Source organism: Ptiloglossa arizonensis, chromosome 6, assembly GCF_051014685.1.
Source record: "Ptiloglossa arizonensis isolate GNS036 chromosome 6, iyPtiAriz1_principal, whole genome shotgun sequence".
NCBI classification, from domain to species: domain Eukaryota; kingdom Metazoa; phylum Arthropoda; class Insecta; order Hymenoptera; family Colletidae; genus Ptiloglossa; species Ptiloglossa arizonensis.
In genome coordinates, this window is record NC_135053.1 from 25,691,548 (window position 1) to 25,704,009 (window position 12,462).

At 40.9% G+C, this 12,462-nt stretch overlaps 3 protein-coding genes across 9 annotated transcripts in view; 2 read left to right on the forward strand and 1 right to left on the reverse strand.

The window, feature by feature from the left end:
- Positions 1–4,472, forward strand: part of LOC143148479 (uncharacterized) — a 91,334-nt gene extending 86,862 nt beyond the window's left edge. For 2 of the 7 annotated variants that reach the window (XM_076314866.1, XM_076314865.1), the window contains exons 2-3: positions 823–1,014; positions 1,114–2,646. In XM_076314866.1, coding sequence (XP_076170981.1) covers positions 824–1,014; positions 1,114–2,299 — 1,377 coding nt within the window. In that variant the 5' untranslated portion in view covers position 823 and the 3' untranslated portion in view covers positions 2,300–2,646. Of the gene's footprint in view, positions 1–108; positions 678–706; positions 1,015–1,113; positions 4,254–4,353 lie in introns of those variants that run through there. The other 5 variants (XM_076314864.1, XM_076314863.1, XM_076314862.1 and 2 more) reach the window with 5 other exon arrangements.
- On the forward strand, positions 4,441–9,711 carry LOC143148481 (alpha-tocopherol transfer protein-like). Its single transcript, XM_076314869.1, has 7 exons — positions 4,441–4,691; positions 6,735–6,969; positions 7,093–7,252; positions 7,324–7,385; positions 7,897–8,090; positions 8,594–8,807; positions 9,022–9,711. Exons 2-7 carry the CDS (start codon positions 6,795–6,797, stop codon positions 9,225–9,227), a joined length of 1,011 nt encoding a protein of 336 aa, XP_076170984.1. The 5' UTR covers positions 4,441–4,691; positions 6,735–6,794; the 3' UTR covers positions 9,228–9,711.
- LOC143148478 (putative serine protease K12H4.7) lies at positions 9,595–12,357 on the reverse strand. Its single transcript, XM_076314860.1, has 10 exons — positions 11,995–12,357; positions 11,740–11,921; positions 11,458–11,641; positions 11,333–11,381; positions 11,129–11,264; positions 10,986–11,052; positions 10,646–10,856; positions 10,435–10,567; positions 10,193–10,362; positions 9,595–9,866 (listed from the first exon to the last, which is right to left on the reverse strand). The coding sequence occupies exons 1-10, from the start codon at positions 12,190–12,192 to the stop codon at positions 9,757–9,759; spliced, it is 1,440 nt and encodes a 479-aa protein (XP_076170975.1). The 5' UTR covers positions 12,193–12,357; the 3' UTR covers positions 9,595–9,756.
- Positions 12,358–12,462: the final 105 nt, after the last annotated feature.

Consider the following 12,462-nt stretch of genomic DNA (forward strand, 5'->3'; position numbering starts at 1 on the left):
CCGAACGTTATCATTTTCCGATTTCATATTACACGTTTACCGGCTGGCGTCTCGTAGAATTAACTTTTTCTATATTTTTCTAATATTTTCACTTACATTCCATTGTTACAAAACAATTTGTTTCAAGGTTTCCGTTGAAATAATAAATTGTAAATTCTTTCTTTTTCCCTGATATCCTTCAACTATCGACGTTCCATGTAAAACTGATACAAATACGTTACTTATTTTGTGTTGTCGGCAAACAGATTTTTTATGTTCCTTTATAACCTACACATACATATGTGGCAAATGCGACTTTATCAAAATATAATTCCAATGTAATTTATCGTCGAAAATACGATTTTTGTTAAAACACGTGTAACATATAAAGTTGAAATTATCATATTTCTTTCGTGTAAACAGTTTAAATTATCTGGAAACAATACAAAAAGAGAACTTGTGTAATTCTTGTTAAAGTAAAATAATTAATCATCGTCGCTAATAATGATCACCTAGATGCAATTAATCCAACGTTAAACGTATTCTTAAAGAAAGAATGTAAATACAATTGATTTGCCCATCGTTTTTTAGAGGGACTGTGTTTCAAATGTTAACGGCGATTTAAACCGATTTGAACGTTTGCTATCGGCTGAGTTGAAAGTTGTATTTAAAAGTATTTAAATGTTAAAATCTTAAAGGTATATTTTATTTTAATACGTACTTAAAAATATATGTCTTTTAAATTGAAGTAAAAACGAACGAAGAATTAAAAACCTATAGAACTTGGAGGTTATATTTCAGTCGCCAGTTATTGCAAAAGATTTTCTGAATTTTATTCAATAGTATGGAAGAGCATTTTGCAACATTGAAATTATTGGATTCGGATACCGATTGTAAATTGACCAGAGCTTTTAGCTATTCCGAATTGCCATCTTCCCATCGAGTTTGCATGACACAATCCTATTCTGGAAACCCATCTGGCTTGATTAGACAATATAGCTGCGAACAAATTTTTGATCATACTGGAAACACCAGGTAAAACTCTAATGTAATATGTAATGTGTAACTCTAATGAAATATAAAATTACAAAAATAGATTTCTCTCTAATAATTAAAATTTTCTTGCGATTTCAGGAAAGTAAAAGTATCGGAAGTGGTACGTACCGTTAACAATGAACGTAATGAAGAATGGCAAACAATGGTACCGTATTCGAATACTTTTAAAATCCCCGATTGGCCATTGTATAAAACCAGTAACATAATACAAGCGTCGAAACTTGTACAGAACGTTAAGTCGAACGAAGTAGAATATATGGAAATTGATAATGCGGATTGCGTAAAGGAATCTACAGTTTTGTCAAACTGCCTATCGACAAATACTAATATAATTGATAAAAATAGGGAAATGCCTTGTCCTGAATCTAAAAACTCGGTGGAAATACAGACTGAAAAAGACCAAAACGATACTACAAAAGAGAAGACTAAAAATACCTACGAAGATGTGAAAAAGAAGCTCAGACCGTTGGTTCCTAAGACAAAAGGCCCGTCAAGAAAAGGAATACATAAGTGTTGTTGCAACTTAATATGTTTATGCATATTTCCAGTTATTTTGGGAATAATTGCACTAATTTCAAGTCCCGTTGCAATTTCAGTTTGCAACCGTAGTACATTGTTCTTAAACGCTAGCCTCGAAATTCAACAAAAAGTATATGGACAAACAAACGCAATTTCCAATATTAATTACGCTTTACTCGAGGAAATGTATTATTTGAAGGTCATATGTCTTATAGGTGGAACAGGTGTTGGAAAATCTTATACGGTTGAAATTATTAAACAAAATTTTCCAAATCCAGAAAAGATTATTATATACGATCTATCGTATAATGACAGTATAGATAAAAGTGTATTAAGTTCGTTGAATTCTTACGATTTACTAATTATTGAGAATTTAAAAACGAAAAATTTAGATATTTTTGCTAGTATATTAAATCAATTGAGCAAAAACAAAGGCAAATGTATTACGGTATTTGCCATTTTTAACATAAAAGATTCGGACGATTCTTTGGAGCGAGAGGTGAATTTGATAGACAGTAAAAATGCAATTATCAACACTTTTACCACGAGAGAAATCGATATGTCCGTTGTTCATTTCGCGCCTTTAAGCGAACAGGCACTAGAGATGTGTATAACGGATGTGGCGCGAAACGGTGATTTAAATCTTACGCAAAATCAAATCAACATAATAAAACGTAATTTATTACTTTCGGGTAGTGGTTGCAAAGGAGCTTACGCTAAGGTTCAAGTTGTTGGTAGAGAATAAGTTTGAAATTACCCGTTTGTATTTAAAAAACACGTTCCTTCTTCGTTAAGTATAAACAAATTTTAAACGCCTAGGTAATACTTTCGAATGCTCAGATACAATAAACATTGTACAAGTTTTTCCGTAAACTACAATGTTTAAACACCACGTGCATTTTATAAATTAACTTTCCATGAATTCCTAAACCATTGTCGTATGAAATTTTTCGTGCGAAGCTCTATTACGTTTGTACTGTTTTTAATTATACTTACAGTTGGATTGCTTATTATTTAAACATTTCAAACTCTAACATTAAACGATAGAATTATCTTTTTTGTACAACGCGAGTGTAACGGCACGTATCAATGATTTTTAAATTTAATTTAATTTCTCATTATAATAAAGGAAAATGATATACATATATTTAAGATATACTTTTCTTACTTATTTCAAGAAAGATAGATCATTTAGTGCAAATATTGCGTCAATTTTGTACGAGTAACCGCACTTATTGGCAAAGGCCTTTCACGCACGTAATTTCTCCATCCCTAGTCCGTACATTCTCGCCAGTATAATCGCATTTCACTTTCCGTCTGTAACTGCTGGAGCTATTGCGTATCAAAGCTTCGTAAGAAAACAGTACTGAAACAAGTGTTACGTGAGCTTATGTTAGTACGATCGTTACCGTTATGCAAATCCGTAAGAACCTACCCCGCTGGATATGGCATTTTCTATACTGGTTTGCTTCGTCTTCACCTTGCCAATGCTAATCTTCTTCCGAAGCATAATTATCTACCGTTTTATTCAGTTATACCGACTTTGCGACATGTATCGATTTAAGAGATCTAAACAACACGAATTCGTTACACTTTTCCTTTCGTTGCTTTCCAAGAAACGGTAAGAGTTTATGCCAAGAAAAGAAAACATTCCTCACTTCCGTTAAATTTATTCGGAACTTCGATAGCTGTAACGTTTTAGATCGTTAAGCGATCATTTAAACGTTATCGTTACGTTTATCGCGATGATAACGTGCATAGGTAACATTCCCGGTTTTCCATTTTGAACGCTGAAACTTCACACACGATCACAAAACTTACGGCAAAATTGAATCCGGCGAAAAAGAAATTTTCTAATTAGTTGTTACGTAGATCGATGACGTAAGATAGAAACAGTTTATGCGCAGTAAGTCGGTTATTAGAAATTTACAGAGGATTACGCATTTACAAGAGTTTCTTCTCGAATATCGTACACGCCGATATCAAACGCGTTCGCGTTATCAGTCTCAATGTCGAGATGTAATAGTAATTGTCCAGTTATTTGCTCAAATTAAATGTTTTCTCGCTCGCGAAACACGTTACGTAAATATTAGTAAATAAGTTTCCAATTGTAACAAATTTCCTTCCACGTTACACGTTTGTAGGATGTTTTTCTAATAAACTTTTTGGATATTTTCTACCAACAGGACGAAGATTGACAAATTCCTCGACGTTTTTAGTATCGCTTCTTTTTGCGCTACACAATTTCCATGACTTAATCATTTTCTACGCGTATATTGTAACGACATTGCAGAACAATGATACTCTCAATAGCGCCTACAGTGAAAACAACGTTCCGGCCGTTTGGGCAGACAGCAATAAGAATGTCGTTACTTTTTTCGGTAGATTCGTAAAAAGTATCGAGCAACCTTGTCGAGCAATTTTAATAATAATCGCGATTACATACGCGTTTAAATACGCTTTTCTTATCTACGTATATTCTTCGAAAGTTTCTTTTCGTGTACGAAAGTGTCGGACTTTATCGAAGCGAAATAAAAAAAATTAATTCCGTGAATATTTACGCAATTGCATATTTTCGTAGAATAATGTTTCAGGAATGGAACCATTAAGATTTTGACAATGCGCATATATTTCATTTCGCTTATCCCCCGTATATGTACAAACATTCGCAACCTTGATTTTTATTGCCGCACGAGAAGGTAATTTCCGGAAAGGTTTTTTTTTTCGCGAAAAAGAACGCGATAGCTCCAAAGACGGTAGTAGTCGTTGCGACACTAACCACTGTCTCGCTTCGTTTAGGTGAACGATGATACCTGCCAACGTATCTATAAAAGACCAGCAATTAGGTAAACCGAGGCATTTCGGTGTTTCGCCTCGGCGCATAATCACGAAACAATTCACACGCGCCATCCGGACATTTTAATCTACGACTTGCCGTGGCAACCGAATCTATTTAACGAAGGTTTAGTAACGCGTGAGTCGTCCCTCGAAGGGTTCCACGATTACAGTAGAACACAACCGCAAGAACACCGGAGGTGGAGCTAGAAGAAAGGTGCGACTGGAAATTATAAAAGAGCGATCGACAGTCAAGAGGAGACAGTCTCCTCCAAGTGTTCACCTGCGCGACTACGATCCGGGTATGTTAATTTTTTTAGTTTTAACACCTGCCGTAAACTTGCTTCGAGTTCTTCGTCGATATAACGAACGTAAAACGATCACGATGCTCGGGTCGAATTTGAAATCCTAACCGAAATTCTTAACGCAGGTACTTCATTTGCGAGCGAACGTATCACTTTTTTCTCGCGCTTTTGCGATTCCTTCGTTCACTTCGATCCCGTATGCGAAAATAATGTGCCGAGTTATCTCGATTTTGACGTTGTTCGTCCGATTGATTTTTCAACGACGTTTTCCACCGCCCGAACAACCTCGCGTATCGTATTAAATATCAACGGAAAAACGTGATTCGGCCTTAAGATCGTGGTAAATTCTAATTGCGTTACTTCGATCGCGATGCTCGCTGAAATTCAATAGAATCGACGCGGTGGGAATTTCAAGTACCAGTAGTGTGTAACGACCTTGTCTTCGAAGGTCGAAAATGTTAAATGCCAAGGGTACGGAACCTCCGTTAAACGTGCCTACGTTATCCTTGGAAATGTCGAACGTACGATTGTTCTGTAAACTTATTCGTGATCGTTGCGATTCAAAGTCGCGGGAAACAGGGCCAGAAGAAGCGACAACGATCGATTGCGTTGCGTGATCGAATTAACAAGTTACACGGAACTTTGTTCGTTCGATGCGTAATAACGCGTGATAACGTAACGCAAAGGAAACGTAACAACGTTTCTCGAGCAACGGTCGTTACCGTTTTTCTTCCGTTTACGCAATTCCAACGAGTTTATTTATCTCGCAACGGTATTTCTCATGGAAGTTTGCTCGTCGTCTTTCCGGAAAGACTTCCACGTTCGTCTCTGTTCGAGAGAAAACGTTCGGCGCGAGTTTAAGAAGAAAATTCGACGAAAACTGGCACGATTCGACGACGCGAACTTCCCAACGAAAAAAAAAAGGAAACATTGCTGGCTACGGGGTGAACGGCAATTGGTATCGAAGAAAGAACTGCAAAAGTAATAACGCGAATAAGTGGCGCTTTCTACGCGGAAGATAGTTGCGGCGGTTTACTTCCCTGATTGCACGGTAACCCGATTAGTACATGCTACGTTCATTGACGTTACACGCGGGAAACGTGTTACCCGTAAAATCGGAGACATCGTAGCGACGAGTACCGCGATTGCTATAAAAGAAGAGACTCTCGTAGGCTTTGCGTCTCGTCGGAGAGACTCGTCGCAGCCATCAAGCGTCCTTAAACGAGCTTGTATACATATGCAATGCGGAGAGTCGTCGAGCCGTCATCGATGACGACCTCGCGCCCCAAGGTTTCATTTGTGTCGGACTTGACACCGGTTCGAAGCATTTCGCGCCCGTTTTTTCGCCGTCCTTCGATTTCGATGCTCGGTACGCGGCGAATTCGATGCGAAAGTAAAAGTACTCTTATCTCGACGATCGTGTTTTTTTTTTTTTAAACCTCGAATTTTAACGTTTCGTTTCGATCGGACGGAAGCGTTATTCAACGCCGGGGCAGTGTGAAATATTATCGAACCGTGTTAGTCGGCCGTACAAAATCGGAGAACAAAGATGGGTGCACGACCTAGCCGATTGCGCAATCGGAGAAAGTTGTTGCGAAACGAGTCACTCACTTACGGCATATGTCGGTATCGCGGAACACGTAATGGTCCTCGGCGTTCGGACCCGGTCGAACATTATATCATAAACCGACGAAATTGTTATGTCACGAAATTACCAACGCGCCGGTTCAATAATACTTGCCAGCGGGAATTACGAAACGATGCAACCACCGTTGACGATTCGACGAGAGAAAGAAAGTGTAAGCGTCATCAGATCGTATCCGTGCTCTCGTCTCGGTGTTCGGTTTCGTTCACGGCGTGACTTTGAACGATCCCGGGAACCGTGTCAGTGGCTCGTCGAGCTGCGAGGGCAGCTGCGAACCGAGGAAACAAGGGAACGCGTTTCACCTCGTTACGCTCCGAGAACGCGAGCAACGATTATCGTTTCGGAACGACCTCTTCGTCTCGTCGATAATCGGACTCGAATAAATACTTTTCTAGAATCCCGACCGATCGAAGTTGCCTGCCGTTTGTATTCGAGACAGGATTGAATCAACTAGAATGGGGGCGATCGAGTGGGTAACCGAGGAGGACAACTACGAGTGTCCCCTCTCGAAGGAAACGCAGATTATTGCCAAGGAGGAACTCCGGGAAGACAAAAATACCAGGGACCAGGCCCTCGAACAGATACGTAATTGGATCAAAATGAATTCGCGTATACAAAACTGTCGACTCGGTGAGAGAATTTACGTTTATTTTTAAAAACAACGCGCCTAGTATGTATTTCTCGTTACTCGGAACGTTGGACACGCGCGTCGAAAGTATCGTTTCTCTGATCGATGTATTCCCCGTTGGTTAGATGCGCAATTTTTACTGAGATTCTTGAGATGCAAAAAGTTTAACGTGCCAATGGCGGAAGAGGCCATCGAGAGGTATTTGCTTCTACGGCAAGTTTACCATCCGGCCTTCAATCACTTGGACGCCATGGAACAAACGATGGACGAATTGTTGTCTCTGGGGTAAGATTGGAAGAGAAGCGATACGCGTGTATCGCTATCGTTGTAACTCAATTTCGGTTGTATCGCTTCAGATATCTGTTCGCCGTACCCGGACGCGATACGAAAGGCCGCCGTGTTGTAATCGCCAGACCAGGTAATCTGCTACCTTGCTCGATAAGTTTTGTCGTTTTTTTCATTGCAAAAAAATACTACGACACTTTAACTTCGAGCAACCGTAATTAAACGAACGTGTAGACAAATATACGCGAAACTTTACACACGTTCTTCAAACGGTAGCACCATCTTTGGAAAAATAAAACGACCGATCCAATAGCTCCGTTTCTCATCGAACGACAAAACTGATCGAGCAACCTATTACTCCGAACCTACTTTCGAGTTGGACGAATTCTGTAAACACGCGTCTACCGATGGTATTTCCAAGTTTCTCTTTCTCCGCTCCAAATGTCTTCGCGCGACGTTTTCGGCTCGAACGACACCGGTCGTCAATCGACGAAACTCTACTCAACGTTACGATCGATCAACTTTACCTAGAATAAGAATAAGAATCGTAACTCGACGAAACTCTGCTTAACGTTACGATCGATTCACTTTCCCGAGAATGCTACTCCGTTCGGAAATGTTCACGCGTGGAAACGTGTTTTCAGGTGTTTTCGATCCCCACAAGTACACGAACGCCGACATGTGTCGAATTCACGCGATCACGTACGAGACGTTGATGGAAGACGAGGAAAGTCAAGTACGGGGTTTCGTTCATTTCGCCGACGGGGCTGGCGTCAGTTTTCCACACCTGACGCTTTTCACTCCGAAGGAAGCCGTCCGCATCGTGAAAAACGGCGAGGTACGAGCACAGCCTTCGTTTTCGGTTTACGGTTACAAAACGCTTTCGGTTCAAGGGCAATGGTGCAACGCCAATGACGGTGTTTCGTAACGCCTCCGAAACGACAGGATGCTGTAACCAGTTTTTCTAGACTCGGTTCCACGGTCCGCGATTGTTGCCCGACGTTCGAATAACGATCGTCAACTTGAACTTTTTCACGTATAGTTATATTTAAATATGTAAACACCTCGCGGAGTGCTTCGAAAACGTTTGAAGAATTGCACCATTTGCAAGGTAGTCTTTGGAACTTAATTCTATTTCAGGTAACGCGCGAGGTAATTCGATACTATTGCAATTATAGCAACTTTGAAAATAATTTCTAAAAACTACCTTATTTCGATCGCCCGTCAAAGCGGCGTAACACCTTAAAGACGACGTTAAACGTCGCGTGAAAAAAATTGGAGAAAAAAAAAGCACGCAATTGATTCGACACGTTTTAAACGACCGAAACTGGGATTTTCCAGCGAACTATACCGATGCGACACAAGGAAGTTCACGCGATCAATACGCATCCTTCCGTGAAATTTGCTCTCGATTTCGGCATGTCGTTGATCTCCGAAAAGATCAAGAAACGCGTGAAGATTTACACCAGTCTCAACGACGCTGTCAATCAGAAAATGGACACTAGCATGCTGCCCAAGGAATACGGCGGCACGATGCCTATGAAGGAAATGATCGGTAAGTCACGCGGGTATCTTCTCCCGGCTTGGTATTTCGTAGATCGGCGCGAGGTTCGATTTCTCCTAGGCGCGTGCTTCCGATAACGTTATCGTGAAAAAAGAAAGCGGTGCAAATCGAGTCCGTTTCTCGTACTCGTGGCTCGGTTATCGAGCGAATCGAAGCACGCGTGAAAATTGAAATGTCACGCGACGCGAATTTTTTCTTTTCGTAGCACTTTGGAGAAAAGAGTTGTTGGACATGAGGCCAAGGTTGCTGAGCCACGACAAGATGAGGGTGTCCCTGGAATCGTACTCCGAAAAAGCTCGAGAAGGCGCGGTGTCCGCGTTGAAACACGGCTTCGGATGCTCCGATATCGGTTCCAGTGACTCCACAATGTACGGAATCAGTGGTTCGTTTCGAAAACTCGAAGTGGATTGATCGAAATAAATCGATCGCCCGAGAGATATATTAACCACGACTGCGCAAACCGTATCCACTTTGTACGACGGGACAACCCCGTCGACGATAATTCTACTCGCAGCGAGTTGTACTTGGTAATCGGTATGGAAAAACTGAAACGAACAACGATAAAACAATGAAACTTTGATCTCGGTCGACGCCAATTGCTTGTACCCGACGAATTATTAATATTTAATCGTGAACCTTAGCGGGGCAATTTTCAAAGATTGCGAAACGCGTATGCGCATACTATACGATATGCTTCACTCTCGAAACTTGCGACGCGATTGAACTACGAATATTCAACAGTCGCGCAAATTCGGAGGAATTTGAATTAAATTTTAAAAGCCAGAGACACGTTTAATAGTTATAAGTTGCACGAAATTCCATTTTGGCACTCGATTAATGTGTAAATAATACAATACTCTGTCGATGGAAATAAAAACATATTTTTCTACATCCATTTCTCATCTCTCTTTTTTTCTTCGAAACGGACGGAACTCCGAGTTCAAGAAGCGATCCAGTTGCCGATAACCTTGCGCACCTCAGCTCTGGCTAGAACGAGATCTTGAATATCCGTGTCTTTGTCGCTGTACAGATCGCGACAATGGGATGATCCTAGAAATTACGTACGTTCCTCGATTAAATACTTTCAGTAGGTTCCGTTGAAACGATCGAAACGAAACCAGTTTTATTCCAGTTCGAACAAAATTTGTAAGAAATAAAAGTAAAAGTTCTCGCGCGAAGGAATAGATACTTTCTCGATTTTATCTTTGACAAGTTTACTTTGTCTATCGATATTTTATTACGAAACTGTTAGCTTCTTGCAATATCTTGGAATTCTTAAACCGCAAAAATGGATATCTTTTTTGGAGGAGAAATACAAGTTCGAAGAGAATTATTAAGAAATAAATGTTAAGCTGTTTGCTTCGATTTGTCATTACCTTTGATGAGTATACTGGGTGAGAACTCGTTCAAAGCACTAAGAATCGAAAGAGCGTGCCACGGATCGGTGTCTCCGTTGGTGAAGATTACGTTGCGCAAATCCGGTCGCAAACCTCCGTACATTGTGTTTGTTCTTTCGACTCTCGTGTTCAAGAAATTGTTATCGTAGCTGCAAAGGAAAAACGTGCTACGAAACGAACCCAATACGTATCCCGCGTACGGTGAATTCTACGATACGTACTAATCTCCGTACAAGTCGATACAGAAATCCGTGAAATAACTCAATGGGACCATGGACCCGAAAATTGATTTCTTCGAATTCGTGGTTTGATAATAACCGTATTCGGTACACGTCTGATAGTACCATCGTCTCACTGAAATCACCGTAATCGTAGAAAGCGGCGAGGAACCGGTTCGTTTTTTAATACGATCAAAATCTAACTACGACGTACTGATATCGGACTGCGAACGCCAATTGCTGTTTTTGTACATTTTGACCGTTTCGTCGTAATTATTCACCAAACACTTGTCCTTCGAGACGAGACGCGCCAATCTTTGAAGAGGACTACCCAAATAAGACGCGGTCATGGTCTCGCAGCAGGAAGCAATTTTCGTTCGTCCGTCCTTTTGCACGCTATCGTATTGAACGATACCGGCGAACACCTATCGTGAAAAAATAATCGACAATTGCAAAATTACGCGATCGATAAAATCTGTAACTCGTCCGTGCGCGCCACGTTTCGCAACGAGAGACAAGAGTACGATGTTATTCTACTTTCGAAGAAAGCATACCTCTGTCAAAATGTTCATAAAGGATGCAAGGTCGTTGGTAGAGTTTATATCCGTTACGTTGCACAAGCTGTAATTTTTCTGGTTAATGAACACCGGCGAGATTGCGCGATCGTATTACGGGGAAACGAATAAACGAGCATTACTTGAAGTAAGATTTCAATTTCTCCGGGCCGCATTTGGCTGCCAACAATTCCACGACCTCGTCGAATGCGGTTTTAATGTTGTCCACGCATTGCTGGCTATGTCTGCGAAGCGCCTCGGTCACGATTTCGTAATACTCTACAAAGAGAACCGGTTTTTTAAACATACGATGAAAGTTTCAATTGTGCGGAGGTTGTTGCGCTCACCATGAAAGTCTGCCTTCGCAAAAACTGGAGCGCTACTAGCCAACGCACCCTGTGGAAAAAGTCATCGCTCTTTTCACCGGAAAAGAAACATCGCGAGAGAGAAACGAGAGAAAACATTGATATACCTGAACGAGATGCGGGTACTTGAGTCTAGCCCAGGCAGCCACGCTTCCGGCGTAGGATCCTCCAAACACGATCACCTTACTCTCCTCGAGTTCTTTTTCTTTCTTCATAGTTTCGATGAAGCTCGCTAAATCTGCCAAACTTTGATCGACGCTCAAGTACCGTAAATTTATCGAAGTAAGGTCGCTGAAAGAACGATTCAACGATACGAGATTCGAACGACGGAAATCGATAACATCGAAACGTTTCAACGAGGGACGATGGAATCGGAACGAACTTCTTACTCGGTCGGTATACTTTTGCCGTAGTAACGATGCTCGGTATAATACATCATCGCGCTGTGAGCCGAGGCAATTTCGTACATCAGACCAGTCTCGAGGAAGCCTGTGGATATTTCCCATTCCCCTCCGATCATAATTAAAATCGGTCCGCCATCTTTATAAAACTGATCGTTTTTGTAGTAGCGCTGTTCGAATAAAATAAAAAGACGCATAAATACGGCTCCACTTTTCGCCGAAGCATCTTTATTTAGCGCATACCATTGACCAGGTACGATTATCGCGAGGATTGTAATGGTCGAGAGGCTGCTGAATCCAAGCTTCTTTTACACTCAGGGAACTGTACTTGTTCGAAGAACGTGGTTCTTCCAAACCACGAAAATGAAATCCGTGAAGCCCAACGCCATCTCCGAGACGGAAGATAAGGCATAACACCGATAAAATACTTAAAAGGAACATGTCGAATCCTCGAAGCGACGGAAAATGTTTATCTATTTTCAAATTCGACCAACGTCCGGATCGATTCAGCGTACAACGATTAGTGAAATTTCCTCGACGACTGATCAAAAACACCACGGCGTAGCGTTAAATAGTATTCTACTTCCATCGAAATTGAAAGAACTTATCTGATAACGCGGAGCAAGAAATTGCGGATACAAATGGTAGTGCTTGAAAGATAATATGTATCGTTTACAAGCATCGAAACGACCTAATCGCGACACTCGTTTC

What these genes read in the sequence shown, in the direction of transcription:
- LOC143148481 (XM_076314869.1), top strand. Translation starts at nt 6,795, where the DNA reads ATGGGGGCGATCGAGTGGGTAACCGAGGAGGACAACTACGAGTGTCCC. An exon ending in GACGAATTGTTGTCTCTGGG is followed by an intron (nt 7,253 to 7,323) that starts GTAAGATTGGAA and finishes GTATCGCTTCAG; the next exon opens with ATATCTGTTCGCCGTACCCG. An exon ending in GCATCGTGAAAAACGGCGAG is followed by an intron (nt 8,091 to 8,593) that starts GTACGAGCACAG and finishes GGGATTTTCCAG; the next exon opens with CGAACTATACCGATGCGACA.
- LOC143148478 (XM_076314860.1), bottom strand. Translation starts at nt 12,192, where the DNA reads ATGTTCCTTTTAAGTATTTTATCGGTGTTATGCCTTATCTTCCGTCTC. An exon ending in AGTACCCGCATCTCGTTCAG is followed by an intron (nt 11,382 to 11,457) that starts GTATATCAATGT and finishes CTTTTTCCACAG; the next exon opens with GGTGCGTTGGCTAGTAGCGC. An exon ending in AAATTGAAATCTTACTTCAA is followed by an intron (nt 11,053 to 11,128) that starts GTAATGCTCGTT and finishes GAAAAATTACAG; the next exon opens with CTTGTGCAACGTAACGGATA.